General features: G+C 41.7%; 1 protein-coding gene across 1 annotated transcript in view; it reads left to right on the top strand.

Annotated features, from left to right (window-relative positions):
- agbl1 (AGBL carboxypeptidase 1) overlaps positions 1 to 22600 on the top strand; it is a 97734-nt gene that overhangs the window by 52681 nt on the left and 22453 nt on the right. The window contains exons 11-17 of the mRNA XM_030730966.1: positions 2076 to 2192; positions 4122 to 4299; positions 7195 to 7285; positions 12626 to 12886; positions 15756 to 15839; positions 16539 to 16619; positions 17832 to 17980. Coding sequence (XP_030586826.1) covers positions 2076 to 2192; positions 4122 to 4299; positions 7195 to 7285; positions 12626 to 12886; positions 15756 to 15839; positions 16539 to 16619; positions 17832 to 17980 — 961 coding nt within the window. The remainder of the gene's footprint in view (positions 1 to 2075; positions 2193 to 4121; positions 4300 to 7194; positions 7286 to 12625; positions 12887 to 15755; positions 15840 to 16538; positions 16620 to 17831; positions 17981 to 22600) is intronic.

Below are 22600 nucleotides of genomic sequence, written 5' to 3'. Positions count from 1 at the left end.
CCCAGACGGCCGCACTATTCACCCTATCTCTAAGGGAGAGGTCAGGCACCCTTCGAAGGAAACTCATTTCTGCCGCGTGTATTCACAGTCTTATTGTTTTGGTTACTACAATGGGCTTGTGACCATAGGTGAGGTTAGGAACGCAGATCGACCGGTAAATCGACAGCTTTGCTTTTACACTAAGCTCCTTCTTCACCACGACAGCCTGGTGCAGCGTCCGCATCACTGTAGACGCAGCCCCGGTTATACATACCAAGCTCTCACTGTGGTTGTACAGAGACTGAATGGCCTGCAACAACAGGCCAGATGCTCCATGGACCACCCCACACCCCATGACCTCCCACAGGATACCCCGAGGGACATGGTCGAATGCCTTCTCCAAGTCCACAAAGCACATGTAGACTGGTTGGGCAAACTCCCATGCACACACAAATATTCTTGAGAGGATTAAGAGCTGGTCCAGCATATCACAACCAGGATGAAAACTGCATTGTTCCTCTTGGATCCGAGGTTCGACTAACGGGTGGACCCTCCTTTCCAGCACCTTGGCATAGACCTTACTGGGGAGGCTGAGGAGTGTGATCCCCGAAGGTTGGAGCACACCCTCCGGTCTCTCTTCTTAAAGATGGGAATCACCACCCTGATCTGCCAATCCAATGGCACCGCCCCACATTTTCTCTGCAATGTTGCAGAGGCGTGTCAACCAAGAAAGCCCTACAACATCCAGAGCCTTCAGGAACTCAGGGCGAATCTCGTCCACCCCAGGGGCCCTGCCACCAAGGAGTTGTTTAACCACCTCAATGACCTCACCCCCGGTGATGGGCGAGTCACCCCACTCATCCCCAGACTCTGCTTCCACTACAGAAGGCGTGTCAGTGGGATCCAGGAGGTCCTCGAGGTATTCCTTCCACCGCATGACTATAGCCTCAGTTGAAGTCAGCAGCACCCCACCAGCACTATAAACCCTGTGAGTGGAACACCGCTTTCCCCTCCTGAGTCACCTGACGGTTTGCCAGAATCGCTTTGATGTCGTCCGAAAGTCTTTTTCCATAGCCTCACCGAACTCCTCCCACATCCAATTTTTTGCTTCGGCCACTGCCCAAGCTGCGTTCCGCTTGGCCTGCCAATACCTGTCAGCTGCAGAGTCCCACAGACTAACCAAGCCCAATAGGACTCCTTCTTCAGCTTGATGACTCCCTTCACCTGCGGTGACCACCATCTGGTTCAGGGGTTATCACCATGACAGGCACCAACCACCTTACAGCCACAGCTCTGAGCAGCAGCCTCAACAATGGAGGTGCGGAACATGGCCCAGTCGGACTCAATGTCCTCAGCCTCCCTCGGAATGCTGTTGAAGTTCTGCCGGAGGTGGGAGTTGAAGATCTCCCGGACTGGGGCTTCTACCAGGCATTCCCAGCGCACCCTCACAATAAGTTTAGGTGTGCCAGGTCTTTTCAGCATCTTCCCCCGCCACCTGATCCAACTCACCACCAGGTGGTGATCAGATGTTATTATTATATTACTTTATTCTTATTATTTGATCATTATTTCAACAGCTGTAAAAGAATTTCCCAAATATGGCATAAATAAAGTATTTTGTATTCATATTAGTATTTGTAAGACAAGATCAAGGGACTGATTACAATTGAGTTTCCTTTTCCAAGAAAACCCAAATGATTTTTAACAGATATTTAATCTCACCAACACTGCAGTGTAGCAGTGCTTTTCCTAACTCCATTCTCAACCGACTGGGTACTATTGTATAACCCTCAAGTAGAAAAGCTAACCACATACACAGAGACTAAATATTAAAATCAGCGATCAGTATACCGTAAACAAGACTCACAAATCTGATTGGAACACGAACATTTTGATTATAGTCCCATGTCTAAAGTTTCTGTTTCCCTCCATTTTAAATGTAACAATCCCTTATTGGAAATACCAGCACCTACAAAGCTTGTTACAGTGTTATGATATTAGCAAATAATAATTTGGTAAATGCTCCTGTAAATATATATTGACACTGAAGGATCTGGGCAATGAGTCACTATGCGTTTGTGTGTTTCTGTGTCCAGGATGATGACTTGGAGACTGACCTGAACAAACTTCGTCTTCCTCCTGACCCTGACAGACCGAAAGAGCTGCTTGCACAGTACAGCTGCCTCTGCCCTGAACTCTCACATGATTTCCAGGTGTGTGTGTGTGTGTGTGTGTGTGTGTGTGTGTGTGTGTGTGTGTGTGTGTGTGTGTGTGTGTGTGTGTGTGTGTGTGTTATATGAATTCATCATTCATTCGGTAAATGTTAGGGGAAGATGGTGGTTTCATGTTTAATAAAATTAATAAACGCATTGTATTTTGTGTCATTTCAGCATGAAGCCAGACAAACATAAAACTGATTAATAACGCTGTCAGGGGCTGTTAGGTGTCGCTGTGGCTCAGCTAGAGTAGAAAAACACGGTATGAGAACTATTCCATTTACCATTTAAGTAGAAAGTTAGAAAATGATATTTTGATAGTAAAGCAATAATATTTTCTTAACCACTTGCCCAGCAGTCTATGGGTGTGAGGCAGGTACACCCTGGACTGCCACCAGTCCATCACAGGGACACGTTATAACCTGGCTCATGAACCACAACTTAAAATGGAGATGGAAACCAGAGGTTTTAGGAGGGTTTCATTTTAACTCAATTTAAGCTGAAAATGACAACCAGGAGAGAATGACAAGGTCCCTTACTACTGACCTCTAGTAGGCTTTTGTCCATACCTTGTCAGGTACAGGCAATTAGCAATTTAAACCACCCAAAAGCTGCAAATGCAGGTAGGGGTTACAGAGGGGTGTAACACCTCCTCCCTCAAAACGAACTCCAGGAGCCTTAAATAAATGAATAAAAATCATCTATGGATTATTTTCTAGCTGTTAACCTAAAACCTAAAAGTCACTTCACAGCAAGAGGGGTCTTGATTAAAGTCTTTGGGATATTTGGAGTTTTCTGTTTGGAATTTCGATGTTCTCCCTGTGACTGCATGAATTTCCTTGAGGTACTCCGGCTTCCTCCCACAGTCCAAAGATAGGCATGTTGTACTAATCAGTGCTTTTAAATTGGCCATGGATGTGAGGTAGACAGAGCACTTAAATGATATGAAATAAAGCACTGTGTGAATGAATAGTTAAATGTGGCTTGTAGTCTGAAGAGCTGTGAGTGGTCAGTGAGACTAGAAAAGTGCTACAGAAATGTTGTTGCACATATTGGTAGCTGATGTCACTGTGACATCACCACACAATGTTTTTGTTTAATGATAATGTTATTGTTCTTTATATTTAACGTCTGTATGTATTTTAAGTAGGTTTTACAGTCACATTAGGATATACGCTCATCAGAATGCAGCAAACAACAATAATATTGTGAAGAAGTGTCATCTACTCACCCTCACGTGGAAGTAGCAAACTAACTGGTAAATGGTCCAATGCAGAGGAGTGAGATATGAAATGTGTTGGTACAGAAAGGGCTTCAGTGTAGGAAACAACAACGCATCATGCCACCTCACCAATTGGAAATAAATTATACAGCATCAATGAAGTATTTCATCATGACATGTATGTATATTTGTTGTGGAAAAAGGTCTGTGCAGGTCTGTGCATTCAAAGAGGGAGAGAATTACAGGAAAATCTGAACTTCACAGAAATTTAGACTCTCGGGGACTAAAAATACCAAAAAGAGCATAAAGACTCATCTAGACAAGTTAGAGCAGGTGATTTATTTATTTAGTTTAAGAAGCAGCAGACCATGAATGTGTTTGTGGTATACTTGTTACTTTGCTCTGAGTTCATAACTGAACATCACTCGTGCTCCAAAAGACCAAGGAGCCTGTGAGGTGTGTTTGTACCTTATTAAGAGGGTATTTACTGGTAGACCTTGGATATAGGTTGTCCACACAGTCAGATGCCTGATTGGCTGGGGTTGGCCCACCACTGCCTATAGGTTTACACACAGCCCCTTCAGGTGAAATGAAGCATCTGTCATGATTATCTATATGCTTGTTCAAGGTTAACTAAATGAAGCTTGCAATGTGGTGTTTGGCAGACCGAGACTTGACAATAATGGAATACCTGTGTTTTCCAGGAGCTGGATCGGAGTTCAGAGCCAGGGGAGAGTTCAACAGCATCTTCATCATCATCAGATGATGATGAGGTTGTGCTGCTTGACAAGGAAAGAATAAGGACAACTGCAAGTGGAGGTTCCTCCTCCTCCTCTGATGGTTCTTACTCAAAGAGAAGAATATTAATAAGAGACACACCAGGTCAGAGCCAGCTCAAACACGCAGCATCCAAAAGCCACAAACACTGACACAAAAGCATTTTAAGTTACAAAAAATAGCTCAGCATAATGGTATCATTCCTTAGAGAAAGTAATATCTATTGTCAGCTTCTGCTTCTCCTAATCAGTCTGAGAGATTTTAGCTTCTGCTTTCACTTTTCATTTTGACCATTTTAACTTAGTTCAACAAGATCACTTTCCTTTATTCATCTTTTTTTATGCTCAGTTGTAAGCTGTTCAGACTCTTGCAATGTTATTATTTACCTTTTTGTAATTGTTATTGGCTTACTTAAAATGTCAGTAAAAAAAAAAATTAAGAGTGATTTTAATAGACATTTAGGAGGGGCGAGCCAAATATTGAACAAACTGTTTAAAGCTAAAGAAAAGCATCTGGTCAAAGATCTCACAGCTAATAAGATAACTTAGTAACCTGATCTAATGATGGAGAAGCGCTCACTACCACTCAATTTTATGCTGAAAGCACATATATTTAAATTGTGGAAATATTTGCATATAGTCACTCACAAAGAACTTTGATGGACTATAATATTATAAAAATATTCAGACAATCTGGAACACAGGATTGAAAAACAGTACTGAGTGACTCTCAGTGCATTCAAAAGAGACACGATTCTGTATTGGAAACCATTTTCAGTGAACAGTTTATAGAATGTTAATGTATTTGTGACTGATCAGTTTCTAGTGCCCACAGCTAAGTGATGTGACTGCTCACCAGTTAAATTTGTAAATTAATAGTCAATAGTTGGAAATTAATTTTGTAAATTTTCAATATAAAAGAGGAAATGGTAAAAAGCCATCTGGCTCTTTATCAGCACAATTCAAAAGGCGTTTGAGATGGAACTGAGGGGCATTAGTGCACAGAGCATGACTAACTTGCAATTCATTTAAACTTTGAATTGAATTTTCTTTATATAGATCCAAATCACAACAAACAGACCCATTATGAGCAATCACTGGGCAACAATGGGAAGGAAAAACTGCCTTTTAACAGTATGAAACCTCCAGAAGAACAACTCAGGGAGGGCAAGCCAGCTGCCATGATCGGTTTGGGGTGCACAGATCTGAGTCCACAGTCAGAGGAAATCAAACTGTTGATACACTTTTTTAACATGCAGTAAATTGTAAATAATTGTCAGATATTGAAAATTCCAAGTGTTCCGGTAAAAGAGGCAAAAGTGCTTAATCGCAGGACATTTTCAGGCCCTTTTACAGTTCAAATAAGCTAAAAAGTCCAGGTGTGCATGTTGAGGCTTTGTGGTTAAAGGCCTCTACATCTGTGAAGGCTCCATTAATGCTGAAGAGTAGCTTTCAACAACATATTAAAGGAAGGGAGCGAGACAGGACAAAATACACATGTGGGAGCCAGAGATTAATAATAACTAATGATTAAATGCAGAGTGGGGTATAAACACACAGAGAGTGAAAGAAGAAGAAGAAGAAACACTCAGTGCATTGTGGGAACCCCCCAGCAGCCTAGGCCTATAGCAGCATAACTAAGGGAGGGTTCAGGGTCACCTGATCCAGCCCTAACTATAAGCTTGATCATAAAGGAAAGTTTTAAACCTAATCTTAAAAATAGAGAGGGTGTCTGTCTCCTGAATCCAAGCTGGAAGCTGGTTCCACAGAAGAGGCGCCTGAACGCTTAAGTATCCTAGGAACCACAAGTAAGCCAGCAGTCTGAGAGTGAAGTGCTCTATTGGGGTGATATGGGACTATGAGGTCTTTAAGATAAGATGGGGCCTGATTATTCAAGACCTTGTATGTGAGGAGAAGGATTTTAAATTCTATTCTAGATTTAACAGGGAGCCAATGAAGAGAAGCCAATATGGGAGAAATCTGCTCTCTCTTTCTAGTCCCTGTCAGTACTCTAGCTGCAGCATTTTGGATCAGCTGAAGGCTTTTCAGGGAGCTTTTAGGACAGCCTGATAATAATTAATTACATTACACATTATAGAAGTAATAAATGCAGCAACTAGTTTTTCAGCATCACCCTGAGACAGGATGCTTTTAATTTAAGAGATATTACCCAAATGCAAGAAAACATGCACATTGAAGGACACCTGGTCAAAATGACTCCAAGATTCCTCACAGTGTTACTGGAGGCCAAAGTAATGCCATCCAGAGTAAGTATCTGGTTAGACACCATGTTTCTAACATTTGTGGGGTCGAGTACAAGAACTTCAGTTTTATCTGAATTTAGAAGCAGGAAATTAGAGGTCATCCAGACCTTTATGTCTTTAAGACATTCCTGCAGTTTAACTAATTGGTGTGTGTCATCTGGCTTCATGGCTAGATAAAGCTGGGTATCATCTGCATAGCAATGAAAATATATGCTATGCCGTCTAATAATGCTGCCTAAGACAAGCATGTATAGTGTAAATAGAATTGAACCCAGTGGAACTCCATAATTAACATTAGCTAACCTATATTCTGACTTTTACATTATATTAAGAAAAGTTCAAGTACTTGTAATTCAACTATGATCTTATGGTACTGTGAAAAACAATTATCGATGAGTTATGGGCCCTCCTGATTGAATAGTGGTCACATCCCAAAATAATAAATCATAAATTCACACTGCTGAGCCAACATTTAATTATTGGCCAAGCATCTGGCAAAATAACTCAACATTTTCTTTTCCCACTCTATTATGAAGCTTTTTAAAAATTATTATTGCAAAGCACATTTCCTTTTATTCTCACTTCTTTTCAATTCTGCTGATTCATATTTGCAGAGGAAACAATACATGGCACCAGTTTTGACAATTACAAGTTAATTTCTAGAAAACTCTTCCAAATCACTGCATTACTACTTTCCTGTGGTTTGTAGGAATCTGAACCTCAATGGATTATTTTCTCTGCCACCTATTTAGCAACCTGTGATTTCCACAGTCACAGCAGCATCCTCAGCACAAGCCCTGGATTGAGGACCATGGTTAGAGAGGCAATGTAAGCTCAAAGTCTCCATGCTAGCTGCATGTACTGCATGTTTTGACTAAGATTGTGTCGAGCTATAATAACTATAAAATTATCCTGACAACACAAAACAAACTGTCAACACCTCAAATCTGCTGCTAGCCAAACTGACAAGAAGCACGAGACACCTCCAAGGCCAGAACTGTGGCATTTGACATAATGCAGGAATCCATGAAATACATATCTATACCATCCAACCAACCAGCCAAACTACAAAAGCAACTACTCCCCTTTTATACCTTATCTGTCTCAGTTGAGCACCTAGCGGAGTGCTCAAATTTTAGATTTTAAAGAGTTGGTGGTGGTTTGGGAAGGTGGTGGTAACCCAACACCAAACAACTACATAAACCAACAAGAAGCACTCCAAGAGCTCAAACCCCCAATAAGGCAAGTCATTCTCTGGGCAGCATTTCCTTTACAGGGAATAGTATTGTTTTCTTTTTAAATATACTTTAAGAGGTTTGTAGTGCAGTAAAAACCAGAAAAGGGTAGCATGACAGATGTTTACTTTGATTCCACAAACATTATGTAGGAGTAGGTAATGAAAATAAGTATTGATGACTTGACATGAATAACTTAAGCTTATTATATAGTATTATATAATTATATAATATTATGCTACAGCACAGTGGCATGTTGGTTAGCACTGTTGCCTCACAGCTAGAAGGTCTGAGTTTGAATCCACCTTGGCCTGGGTCTTTCTGTGTGGAGTTTGCATGTTCTCCTCTTGTCAGGGTGGGTTTTCTCCGGGTACTCCGGTTTCCTCCCATGGTCCAAAGACATGCAGTTAGTGGGGTTAGCTTAATTGGTGATTCTAAATTGTCCATAGGTGTAAATGTGAAAGGTTGTCTGTCTCTCAGTGTTAGCCCTGCAACAGGCTGGTGACCTGTACAGAGTGTATTCTGCCTCTCACCCTATGACAGCTGGGATAGGCTCCAGCCCCCCTGTGACCTTGAACAGGATAAGCGGAAGAGAATGGATAGATGGATTATACTACAGTATATTTCTAACTAGCTAGGCAGCTCATTCTCTCTCTCGGTCAAATGTGACATGACATTTGCATGCAAACTATACAGTGATCCCTCACCTATTGCGGGGGTTATGTTCCAGAGACCCCCCGCGATAGTAAAATATTTATTTTACTATTTATATATATTTTAAGGCTTTATAAATCCTTCCCACACTCATGTAAACCTTTCCCACTCTCTTACTACAACTTGAGTGATGAATATGATGAATTATGTAGCTGTGCAGTACTGATGGTGATGGAGATGGTGCAGTGTCTTCACCCTCGGCTGTAACTTCTATTTCCACTATTGGCATAGGTGTAACTGATCTCTTCGTCTAAGTGATGAACATAGTTATGTGTTACAGAAATACCTATATACCACAAAATCCCGCAATATAGTGAAAACTCGGCGGAACAGAAGTAATAATATTTTTTTTTAAATTCAGTGATACAGTGGAGCCTCAATAAGTGAACCGCGATATGACGAGGGGCGACTGTAATACCTTGAAGACTTCACCCCTAGAAAGTTTAATCAGAAGTTATGCAAAACTTTTTGAACTATTGTTTTCACAGACAGAAAGACACACACACACACACACACACACACACACACACACACACACACACACACACACACACACACACACACACACACACACACACACACACTGTCAAACTTGGGTACAATTGTTTGTTTCAAAAAGACAAAGATCCCAAATGCACATCAAAACTGGATTTGGAATCATAAAGCAGACTAACATTAAGCTTCTGGAGTGGCCTTCCCAAAGCCCCGACCTCAACCCTGTTGAAAATTTGTAGACTGAGCTTAAAAGCCGGGTCTGTGTCAGAAAACCAGCCAATTTAAACAAACTCTACCAGCTCTTCCAAAAAGAGTTGTCAAATGTGCAGCCAGAATTATGCCAGAAGCTTGTTGATGGCTACCAAAAGTGTCAGGTCAAGGTGCAACTTTGTATTGGTGGGGCTGTATGCACATGTTTGACATATATTAACTTATTCGTTGTCTTCTAGGTCAAAGACAACCTGGTAATGATGTCATCAGTCTTCAGAAATCACTGAAGACTTTCTGCTTGATAAACACAACCATATTTAGGCATCAAATATTAGAATTGTAGCTGAAAATGATCCTTGAAAAACTACCAAAAACATGGTTTAAATAAATGAAGCAGTAGTGTAAGAGATATCCTTTTGCATGCATGCGTGACTACATCCCAGAACTGAGCCACGTTTGAATAGTTAATTTGGCTTAGGAAGCTTCCTAACGTGAAGTAGCCCAGAAGTACCTGCATGGAAACAAAAATTACATCTGTCTGAATTTTCCAGATACTAAGAAAAGGAGCTTCGGTGCTTCCATTATTATTTACTTTAATATCAGATACACTGTACCATCCATCATGAAAAGAGAGGAGAGGAGATAAAACGTCTCACAATTTATGGCCATGCGCCATCCAACCATTCATGAAAATGATTAACATAGTAAAAACCTGCTTCCTGTCAAGTTGTTTCCTTGCATGAAGAATGTAGAGTTACGCTATCTCTCTAAAGCCAGATTATGATCCATATTAATCAAAGTGTGTTTAAGGTTCTGTATATTCAGCTGGAATTAGTAACGTACAGTGTGGTATTGCAGCCTTTAGGCTTATCATTCATTCATTTTTACTTTGGGCCAGTTGGGATGAGCCATGGCTGGAGGGAACTTTTCTTTGGTCACAGAAATCCTAAAAAGGAGCTGGAAAGGATTTGTACTCCCAGCACAAGAATAAATGAAAATAAGATTCATTTCATTTTGTTGGCTATGGGACAAATTTATTAAGCAGGGCAAATTAGCATGATGTCATGCTGTCATGATGACAGTGTGCTAATTTACATAGAAAGATCCAGCCAGTTCATTTCAATAATAACCAGCATTCTTGCCTAGAGCAGCACAAATTATCATCTCAGATACCAGCAGATACAATGAAGTAATAACCAGAATAATACAGTGTAAGCACATGTCTTATGTATGGTTTTTCCTGAAAACAGTGAGGCAATTTAAATAAGGGAGAAGAGGCTGAAGAATAACCAATCTATGTTTGATATAAGGGTTTATTTTTCTGATAGAAACTGCTGGGAGCTGTGTGCATGGTCCTGTGATTTGAGACTCACGTGGAATGCAGGATTTATCCAGAGAAGAGCTGCATCATTACAAACTATTCCACCTTACCTGTATGAAGTGTAGAAGAACAAAAACATTATTTCTTCAGATCCTGAACCCTGGTAATGAAGACAGCATTAATGTGCCACATGAATAAATGCTTGCTCATTGGTGTGTCATCTGGCTTCATAAATCGATAAAACTGGGTAACATCTGCAACACTATGCCTTCTGATAATACTGCCCAAGGGACATATGTATAATGTAAATAAAATTGGTCCTAGCACAGAACCCTGTGGAACTCCATAATTAACCTGTGTGTGAAGAAGACTCCCCATTTACATGAACAAACTGGAGTCTATGAGATAAATAAGACTCAATACAAGCCAAACACGCAAATCCAGCAGTTAAAGGGGTGCAGGTACAAGGATGATAGCACACCGGAACGCTCCTGGGAAAAAAATATTTTTAATTGCCTTCAAAGTATAGTAGCGTTTCAGGCATCCATGCCCTTCTTCAGACTTAAATAAATAAGATTCAAACCACTGCAGTGCAGTACCTTTAATACCTATGGCATTCTCTAATCTCTGTAATAAAATGTTATGGTCAACAGTATTGAAGGCTATTTGGAGGTCTAGCAGAACAAGCACTGAGATGAATCCACTGTTTTGAAGTAATGGTTTAATTACTGCCACCTTCAAGTCCTTTGGTATGTAGCCCATTAATAAAGATAGACTGATCATGTTTAAGATCAAAGCATTAATTAATGTAAGACTTCTTTAAGCAGTCTTGTAGGAATGGGATCCAATGAACACATTAATGGCTTGGAGGAAGTAACTATTAAATTTAGAAGAATCTAAATAACTGTCTAAGTGCGTAAATAGCTGTACATAATCATCTCATACATGTAGAAGATGCTTCTATCTTAAATATGATTTATTTATCTTGATTAGTTGGCTATGTACCACAGACTTTTAAGGTGGCATTAATTAAACCATTACTTTAAAAGCCATCACTTGACCTAGCTTTCTTAGTTAATTATAGGCCAATCTCCAACCTTCCTTTTCTCTCTTGAAAGAGTAGTTGTAAAACAGCTAACTGATCATCTGCAGAGGAACGGTTTATTTGAAGAGTTTCAGTTTGATTTGAATCATATCTGTCTAATAGACTCCAAATCAGGTCAGAGGGGAGTCTTCTTCACACACTGAGGTAAATTATGAAGTTCCACAGGGTTCTGTGCTAGGAGTAATTCTATTTGTACATGCTTCCCTTAGGCAGTATTTTTAGAAAGCATCCTCTGGAGCTTGAAAAAGGGTGACTGGACTGCTTTTTGTTTCTCAAAGATGTTTCACTGCTCATCCGAAAGGCTTCTTCAGAAACAAAAAGAAGTCCAGTTGCAGTTTTTCAAGCTCCAGAGACTACTATGACCTGGATGACAGAACCTACACAGACATCAGAAAGCATTACATTTTCATTGTTATGCACATGATACTCAGCTTTATCTATCCATGAAGCCAGATGCAACACATCAATTAGTTAAACTGCAGGAATGTCTTAAAGACATAAAGGCCTGGATGACCTTTAAACGACGACCGCTTCTAAATTCAGATAAAACTGAAGTTATTGTACTTGGACCTGCAAATATTAGAAACATGGTGTCAAACCAGATACTTACTCTGGATGGTATTACTTTGGCCTCCAGTTACACTGTGCGAAATCTTGGAACCATTTTTAATCAGGATCTGTCCTTCAATGCACGTATTAAAATAAATATGTAGGACTGTTTTAGATACAAAAAATATATGAGAAAATCGTAAAGACGACTATCATACAAAATGTAGGTTGGTTTTCAGTTTACACCGACTAACTTTGAAGAAATCTTTTTGAGTAGCGTGTCCCAAATCTTGGGTCACTCTGTTGTTCTCTTGTTTTAGTGTTTATGTCACACAGGTTTGTATCATTCTCCAGCTTCCAGCAGTACTGCCACCCTAGTCTCAGCAGCCTAACCTTTATTTGGTTTCTGCTGTTTGGTGTCTAACCCCTTGTGCATCAGTGAATGAATCCAACAGTTTAAGCTTTTTGACTTTGATTCTTGCTGTTTTGCCTTTGATGTCTAATTCCAGGAGTCTGAACTTATTGATTTTTGCTCCTAGGGGAGAAGCCTCCCCATGTCATAGAGGGGAAGAGCTGGATGATGATGAAGAGGGAGAATCCCATCATCGTACCATAATAGACAGATTACTGGAGAGACATGGAGCCTGCATTCCCAGCCACAATCCCAAGCTATATCGTGCCATAGCTTCCAAAACCAAATCGATTCCTGGGTTCACCATCCTGGCGTTTCCTGATTTCTGGGGTCATCTTCCACCACCAGGACATGAACCCATGGCTCCACGCAAACCCAACGTACAGAGGTATTATATACAGTTATAATCATATAGTTCATGTAACAGCCACATAGAAGAGCATGGAGCATGGAGTGAAGGGCATGGAGACAGCCGAATATTGATGGTTGCACGTTCACCATTAGTTGAACCCCTAACATGATATGTTCTAACAGATACTCATGCTGAAAGATGGGAATGTGTCGTGGTCCCTGGGTTTTGAGTTTTGTGAGTTAATGTTAATGTTTGTTGGATTTTGAGAATGACCTATGTTGAGTTTTGTTTTTTTTGTAACATTGCTGGCAGTTCTTTGTTACCACCCTGTGGTCCTGTGTAGATTTAGTTCATCCTTTGTGTCTTACTATTTTGCCTTGTTCTAGTTAGTACTTATTTTACTATTTGATGAATGGTTGCTTGAGCTTAATTCTCTGTGTTTAGAAGTTTAGAATTCCTGCCTGTTTTCTGTGGCTCTTTGTTTTTTATTACCTCCGCCAAGGAGGTTATGTTTTCGGTCATGTTGGTTTGTCTGTTTGTTTGTTTGTTTGTCAGCAGGATTACTCCAAAAGTTATGAACGGATTTTGATTAAATTTTCTGGAGTGGTTGGAAATGACAAGAGGAAGAAGTGATTAAATTTTGGCGGTGATCCGGATCACGATCTGGATCCAGGAATTTTTTTAAGGATTCTTCACTATTGCAGTATTGGGGGTTATTGTTGTCTGGGAAAGATGAAAGATTATTTCACAGTATTTAGATACACGTATTACAGCGTCAGTGACCCTATGGCCTTGGTGGAGGTTTGCACTCTCTGAGTGCTTCTAGTTCTTTATTGAGATTTATTTATTCCTCTATGTTGAGTTTTCAGTTCTTAGTTTTAGTTTTAGTTAAATTGACATTGTGGTTTGCTTTTAGTTAGTTCCCTTTTGTGTTCCTTTGTGTTCCAGTCTTGTCTGTATTCTTCATTCATCTTTCTATGTTTCATGGTCTAATCCTCTTATCTTCCCTCTGTCAGGTTAGTTCTATTCCCCTCATTCTGTTGTGTCACGCTTTATTTTGTTAACTCGGTCTTGTAATGTTTTCTCATTGTCTTCTCATTTTTTTATATTAGTTTTACTGCTCCCTTTTTATCTGGTGTGTCTATATTTTGTCTCTGTCTCCCTCTGTTCCTTGTTGTGTCGCTCCTCATAACTGTGCAGTAGTAGTTCTGTGTCTCCCTGTTCTGAGTTTCCCAGCGAATTAGTGATTCCTAGAGTTTGTGATTCTCTCTTAGTTCCCAGTTTATACCTACACTTTGGATTAGTCAGCATTAAATGAATTAAATACTTTTGAGTTACTCCTGCCTTCTGTGTCTCTGCACAAATAAAGAGCTCACACAGTCAACACAACAAAATCCTTTTCTACTACAAATGCAGTCATGGCACAGAGGGTTGGAACGGGAGGTGTAGTATCACCCTTCCTTCTCCATCTGTTAAAGGGATTAGACATGTCAGACTTATGCTTCCTGAAAATATTTCTTTTTTCTTCATACATGCTTGAAAAGAAACCTTAATACCAGTTTAAGGTGGTAACATAACAGCTAAATGTGCTTGTTGGTGTTTCATTTTTTTTTATGTCTTTATCACCTGATAATTTTGACTTATCTTACTCATTGTCATTTATGTGAAGAAGAAATTTCTGGTGTACAACGGGATGAGTGACACAAGTGGAAGTGTCAGGTCTGTGATGTGCCCCTCTGTCTTGCTGTCTACCAGAAAGTCTTTTTTGGAGTGGCACAAATAATTTTTGGGGCATCTGAAAGTTGACTGAAATAGTTGTACAAAAAAAACACCTGGGGCATTGCCTCCATTGCTTAGGGGTCAGGTGCAATGTGTGTCAGGTGGCAGCCAAGGGCGGAGGCCGTGGCGGCCTGGTCCCCGGTTATTGAGACTGGTTATCCGGACATGGAATGTCATCTCTATGGTGGGGAAGGAGCTAGTGCATGAGGTTAAGGGATACCAGCTAGATATCGTCTGGCTCACCTAAATGCATGGCCTGGGCTCCGGCTGCTGGAGAGGGGATGGACTGTGTTCTAGTCTGGAGTTTCCCTCAGTGAGAAGCGGCAGGCAGGGGTGGTTACTCTTGTGTCCCCTTGGCTTGCTGACTGTACGTTGGACTGGACTGGTGGATGAGAGGGCTGCTTCCCTGTGCCTTCGAGCCAGGGAATGACCTCCAGGAGGTGGCTGGGGAGAGGGAGGGTCTGGGCTTCTCTGCTTAGGCTGCTGTCCCCATGACCTGGCCCCAGATTAGTGGAAGAAGATGAATGCATGGATGGATGACATTGCCTGCATTTTAATGTAATGCTTAGCAAAATGTTGCTAAATTTGTACACAGATATTGTTTTTTAAACATATTTGTGGTTTTCACAGTTAAAAATCTAACTTTTTTCTACTTGTATTTTGTGTGATTTTAGGTCCAAAGTGTTAATGCAGTATGTCAAAATGAAAAAAAAAGTAATTTTATAGTCACACATGTAATGTCAAAAGTAGTCAAAATGGTCAATTATTGCCTAGATCCCAGAGGGTTAAAATGGTCAATTTACAATAAAATTTAGGGTATTCTCTGGGATTAGATATTTGCAGAAAATATCTGAGGCAGAGCCTTCAGAGGCTGTGCCTCCTGTGGAACAAGATCCCAGTTTGGATTTGGGAGACAGACACCCCTTTAAAACTTTCCTTTTTGATAAAGCGTATAGTTAGAGCTGGATCAGGTCAATCTGAACCATTCCATAAAACCATTCTATAGTTATGCTGTTATAGATTCAGACTCCTGGGGCAGTTTTTATGAAGCATTTATGAAGTTTTCAAGGATAGTTTTCAGCTACAATTCTAATATTTGATGCCTGAATATGGTTGGTTTTATCAGGCAGAAAGTCTTTGAAGATATTCAGCGATTTCTGAAGACTGATGACATCATCAACCAGGTTGTCTTTGACCTGGAAGACAACGAGTAAGTTAATGACCAACCCTCACCCCTCACCCCTCCCACCACAAAACACACAGAAACACACACAAATACACACACACAGAATTTATGTCTCTCTGTATTCTTTTTCCAGGGTGGGTTGATTGCACAGCATACATCTATAATAATTTTAAAAAGCAAGAAATGGGTGTAAGTTTGAATTTATTTTGGATTTTATCTAATCCATACAGGGTCAAAAGTATACATGCAAATATATGTCAAATATGTGCATACAGCCCAACTAATACAAAGTTGCACTTTGACCTGATACTTTTGATAGCCATCAATAAGCTTCTGGCTGCACATTCGACAACTCTTCTTGGAAGAGCTGGTAGAGTTCATTTAAATTGGCTGGTTTTCTGACACAGACCCAGCTTTTAAGGTCAGACTACAAATTTTCAACAGGGTTGAGGTCGGGGCTTTGGGAAGGCCATTCCAGAAGCCTAATGTTAGTCTGCTTTATCCATTCCAAATCCAGTTTTGATGTGTTTTGGGGACCTTTGTCTCTTTGAAACAAATAATTGTGCCCAAGTTTGACAGGGTGTGTGTGTGTGTGTGTGTGTGTGTGTGTGTGTGTGTGTGTGTGTGTGTGTGTGTGTGTGTGTGTGTGTGTGTGTGTGTTCAAATAGGAATGAAATGATATGTGTCCTAAAGACCATCTGCCTATCTCTCTTTCTGTGTCAGTCTTCAGTGTCCGTCTGATTCTTTGCGGTTCTTTTCCAAGTTTGAATCTGGGAATCTGAGAAAGGCTACTCAGGTTCGCAGGTATGTTGAGACATACACACATAATGAGCAAAAGGCCAATTAAGTGCAGCAGAAGTAAACTCATAAATACGGAAGCCGAGAGCAGCCATGGTAGGTATAAACTTTTTTCTGATGGTTTTCTTGAGATAACGAGTTATTTATCTCGTTATCACAAGAAAACGGTAATCGTTATCTTGTGATAACAAGATAAATAACTCGTTATTTCGAGAAAACGGTAATCGTTATCTTGTGATAACAAGATAAATAACTCGTTATTTCGAGAAAACGGTAATCGTTAACGCGAGAAAACATTTTTAATGTCAATGACAGTTTTCACCTTGATAAAAAAACTAATATATAAAAGTCACTTTGCCAAAAACCGAGTGCAGCTTCTACCTTGTGATCGTAATGCTATTTCTCACTCCAAATGACCTGATATCATTCATGATATGTTTGACACGTGTTTCACAGATTATAGCTCAACAAGTCATTTACAGCCATTTAAATACAGGAAATCACCCCCCACCCCTGAAGGATCCCTAAAAGATGATGTGGAGGTAGCGGGGTCAGAGTGCCTTCAGCGGTGAAGCTCCTCACAGCTCTCCCCTGGAGCTCCTTCGCTGAACGGGAAATCAGCGGGGGTCGGCTGGCTGGCTGGCTGGCTGGCTGCATTCGTGCCCATGGTATACTGTACACATATGAGCCAGTGTACCGGCTGGGCCCACGCCCCGGCGCCGGCATTGGTTGGCCGCCCATCTGCCCGGGGGCCGACAAAAGCTTGGATCGAGGGCTGACTTTCAGTAGATCGCAGCAATTAGCTGTTCTGCTACGCACAAGACCCTGACCCAGAATCAGGTCGTTTACACGTTATTTAGCACCAGGTTCTCCACAAACATGAGTGCGCGATTGGAGACGGACGACCGTCATTTTCTCGAGATAACGATTTATTTATCTCGTTATCACGAGATAACCATTACTGTTATCACGAGATAACCATTACCGTTTTCTAGTGATAACGAGACTCGTTATCTCGAGAAAACGGTAATGGTTATCTCGTGATAACGAGATAAATAACTCGTTATCTCGAGAAAACCATCAGAAAAAACTTTATACGTACCATGGCCGCTCTCGGCTTCCGTACATAAGTTTAAAATTTAATTAGAATAAAAAACAAATCAAAACAAACATATCTAATTTTAATGCAACAGTGACAGTGTTTCTCTTGTCTTCTAGATATGAATATGACCTCATATTGAATCCAGATGTTAACTCTTCTCAGCACACCCAGTGGTTTTACTTTGAAGTCAGTAACATGGTAGCAGATGTCCAATACCGTTTTAATGTCATCAACTGTGAGAAGAGCAACAGCCAGTTCAACTATGGTGAGATGCTGTTTTTGTGTGTGTTGCCTCATTCATAAATTCATATTATTGCATTATACATAAACCAGTGATGTCACATGGTGCTTATTTACTCTCCAAATAGGTGCGCGGGTATTTGCGGAGAAAGTAAGCACTCTGTGGCATCATGTCATTCCATATGTGACTACCAGAGCTTAAGTATGACTGCAACGTTCCACACTGCATGATATGAAGCTGAGAGAACTATATGCTGGGTAAACAACCATTCACACTCGCAACCAATTTAGAATCACCAGTTTACCTAATGGGCATGTCTTTGGACTGTGGGAGGAAGCCTTAGCACCCAGAGAGAACCCATGCAGACACGTGAAGAACAGGAAATGCTACATAAAAAGGCACCAGCTGGCTGGTGGATTCAAAACCCTCTTCTTGATGTACGGTGACGGTGATAACCACTGCTCCACTGTGCCATACTAAAAAGGACCTGTATTAAATAAAAATACTAAGCAGAAATTGTCATGGTCCTGTGCTTTGGATTCAAATTTTTACAGTTTGTGAAATTCAAAATTCATCCATCCATTCTCTTCTGCTTATCCGGGGCTGGGTTGTGGGGGCAGCAGCCTAAGCAGAGAAGCCCAGGCTTCCCTCTCCCCAGCCACCTCCACCAGCTCATCTGGAGGGACCCCAAAGCATTCCCAGGCCAGCCAAGAGGCATAATCTCTCCAGCATGTCCTGGATCTACCCCGGGGCCTCCTCCCTGTGGGACATGCATCCTAGTCAGATGCCTGAGCCACCTCAGCTGGCTCCTCTCGATGTGGAGGAGCAGTGGCTCTACTCTGAGCCCCCGCCAAATGGCTGCACTCCTCACCCTATCTCTAAGAGAGAGGCCAGCCACCCTTCGGAAGAAACTCATTTCTGCTGCTTGTTTTCACGATCTTATTCTTTCGGTCACTACCCAAAGCTTGTGAACACAGGCAAGAGTAAGAACGTAGATCGACCGGTAGATCTACAGCTTCGCTTTTACACTAAGCTCCCTCTTCACCACAACAGACCGGTGCAGCGTCCGCATCACTGCAGATGCAGCCTCGATCTGTCTGTCAATCTCCCATTCCCTTCTCCCATCACTCGTGAACAAGACTCTGAGATACTTAAACTCCTCCACCTGGGGCAGGAACTCGTCCTTGAGCCGGAGAGGGCACTCCACCCTTTTCCGGTTGAGGACCATGGCCTCAGATTAAGAGGTGCTGATTCTCATGCCAGCTGATTCACACTCGGCTGCGAACTGTTCTGCTGCGAGCTGGAGGTCACCACTTGATGAAGCCAACAGGACCGCATCATCCGCAAAGAGCAGAGACGAGCTTCTGAGGCCACCAAGGAAGAAGCCTTCTGCCACCTGGCTACACCTAGAAATTCTGTCCAAAAAAATAATGAACAGTATCGGTGACAAAGGGCAGCCCTGGCGGAGTCCAACACCCACAGGAAATGAGTCCAACTTATTGCCAGCCATAAAGACCAAGCTCTCACTGTGGTTGTACAGGTACTGAATGTGAATGTCTTCTCCAAGTCCACAAAGCACATGTAGAATAGATGGGCAAACTCCCACACACACTCAAATATCCTTGAGAGGATAAAGAGCTGGTCCAGTGTTCCACGACCAGGATGAAAACCGTGTTCTTCCTCTTGGATCCGAGGTTCGACTAACAGGCGGACCCTCCTTTCCAGCACCCTGGCATAGACCTTAACGGGGAGGCTGAGGAGTGTGATCCCCCAAAAGTTGGAGCACACCCGCCGGTCTCTCTTCTTAAAGATGGGGACCACCAACCCGGTCTGCCAATCCAGTGGCACCACCCCAGATCTCCACGCGATGTTGTAGAGGCATGTCAACAAAGACAGCCCTACAAAATCCAGAGCCTTCAGGAACTCAGGGCGAATCTCGTCCACCCCAGGGGCCCTGCCACCAAGGAGTCATTTAACCACCTCAGTGACCTCACCCCCCGTGATGAGTGAGTCATGCCATCCAAAAGTCTTTTTCCATAGCCTCAGTGAACTCCTCCCACACCCGAGTTTTTGCTTCAGCCACTGCCAGCTGTCAGCTACCTCCGGAGTCCCACAGGCTAACAAAGCCCAATAGGACTCCTTCTTCAGCTTGATGGCTCCCTTCACCTGCGGTGACCACCATCTGGTTCGGGGGTTACCACCATGACAGGCACCAGCCACCTTGCAGCCACAGATATGAGCAGCAGCCTCAATAATGGAGGTGTGGAACATGGTCCATTCGGACTCAGTCCTCAGTCTCCCTCGGAATGCTGTTGAAGTTCTCCCAGAGGTGGGAGTTGAAGATCTCGTGTACTGGGGCTTCTGCCAGGCATTCTCAGTGCACCCTCATAACATGTTTAGGTGCTCCAGGTCTTTTTAGCATCTTCCCCCGCCACCTGATCCAACTCACCACCAGGTGGTGATCAGGTAACAGCTCAGCTCCTCTCATCATACGAGTGTCCAGAACATACGGTCACAGATCTGGTGATAAGATTACAAAATCGACCAGCGACCTGCGACCTAGGGTGTCCTGGTGCCACGTGCACTTATGGACATCCTTATGTTCGAACATGGGGTTCATTATGGACAAACTGTGGTTTGCACAGAAGTCCAATAGATAATAGATTGGGCGGGCCATTCCTCCCAATCAGACCCCTCCAGATCTCCAGGGTGGGGGTGGGACCCCGGTAACCCTATCCTGAGCAGGGTAAACAGTTCCCTTCTTGCCATTTCCATAGGGGTCTTCTGAATTGCACTTTGTCTGGCCCCTCACCCAGGACCAATTTGCCATGGGAGACCCTACCAGGGGTATAATCCCCTAGACAACATAGCTCCTGGGATCACTGAGACACACAAACCCCTCGACCACGATAAGGTGGCGATTCACAGAGGAGATATTCAAAATTCTTTATTATTTAATGTTCTATTTTGTTCTTATGTTGTTTATTCTTGGTTGACACATGCCAAAGTATCTTGAGTCTTAATTCTTTGTTTCTGCTAATGCTTCTTTCAGTCAGTATTCTGTTATTTTCTTTGCCTTTCCCTTGTGTGTAAAGTTTGTTATAGTCATTGTCTTGGTGTTTAGTTACTTCTTTTTTAGGTACTTTAGTGTTTAGTTACTTCTTGTTATTTTGATATTAATGTTTCCTTGTGCCTTGTTTTAAGTTTACATCTCCATGTCTCGTTATCAGATATAGTTCAGCTGTGCATAGTCCCACATGTGTGTCCACTCTATCTTCATCACCTCTTGTGTACTTAAACCCTCAGTCTGCTTGTGTTCTCTGTTGTGTCTTAGTATAACAATAATAATACATTTTATGTGTAAGGGCCTTTTAGAACACCCAAGAACACTTTGCAGAGATAAAATAACGTAAATATGAAATCCATCCATCCATCCATCCATCCATCCATTCATTCATTCATTCATTCATTCATTCTCTTCTGCTTATCCTATATAAATAAGAAATTTAAATAAAATGACCTGGGAACTAAAGTGAGGTTATCTTAAACACGTGAGTTTTGAGTTGTGATTTGAAGACAGGGAGAGAGTTGTTACTGTGGGGAGTCTTCTTCACACACTAAGGTTAATTATGGAGTTCCACAGGGTTCTGCGCTAGGACCAGATCTATTTACACCATGCATGCTTCTCTTAGGCAGTATTATTAGAAATCATTTCATACATTGTTATGCAGATGACACTCAGAGTTTAGATAAAAGTGAAGTTATTATTGTACTCAGCCCCACAAATCTTGGAAACATGGTGTCTAACCAGATAATTTCTCTGGATGGCATTACCTTGGCCTGCAGTAACACTGTGAGAAATTTTGGAGTCATATTTGACCAGGATATATTCTTCTTGCATACAAGGCTGTATGTTAGGACTGGATCAGGTGACTCTGAATCCTCCCTTAGTTACGCTGCAATAGGCCTAGGCTGCTGAGGGCCTCCCATGATGCACTATTTCTTCTTGACTCTGTTTATACACCGCTCTTTTGTCCTGTCTCTCTCCCCTCTCAGCAGATGACCCCCCCTCCCTGAGCCTGGTTCTGCTGGAGGTTTTTTCCTGTTAAAAGGGAGTTTTCCCTTCCCACTGTCACCAAGTGCTGCTCATAGGGGTTGTTTTGTCTGTTGGGTTTTCTCTGTAGTTATTGCATAGTCTTTACCTTAGAATATAAAGCGCCTTTGGGTGACTGTTTGCTGTGATTTGGTGCTATATAAATAAAACTGAATTGAACTGAGAGATGCTTGTTTTCATGGAGCCTGCTGAAAGATATGTCTCAATCAGATATTATACATACCATGCCTGCAAATTAAATGTGCTACTACTATAATATTCACAGGTTGCTTGATTTTTTTATTTTACTTTTTTCCATTCCATGGTTAAGTGTTTATGTGCCAAGCAACTGGGGTACACCAACACCTCATCGATGGGCATCATCTAGTCAGAGGTGCATATATCCAGTCCTATACAGGCTTGCTGTGGGACACTGCAACAGTTTTAACATGTCCCATCGGATTTATTTAAACACTGACTGAAATCATACTGACAATGTGTTTTTTACATTGATAGACCTCTATTACCATTACCCTACATGCACAGTAGCA

This window comes from Archocentrus centrarchus, chromosome 6 (genome assembly GCF_007364275.1).
Source record: "Archocentrus centrarchus isolate MPI-CPG fArcCen1 chromosome 6, fArcCen1, whole genome shotgun sequence".
Lineage (NCBI taxonomy): Eukaryota > Metazoa > Chordata > Actinopteri > Cichliformes > Cichlidae > Archocentrus > Archocentrus centrarchus.
This window is presented reverse-complemented; position numbering and strand designations above follow the sequence as displayed.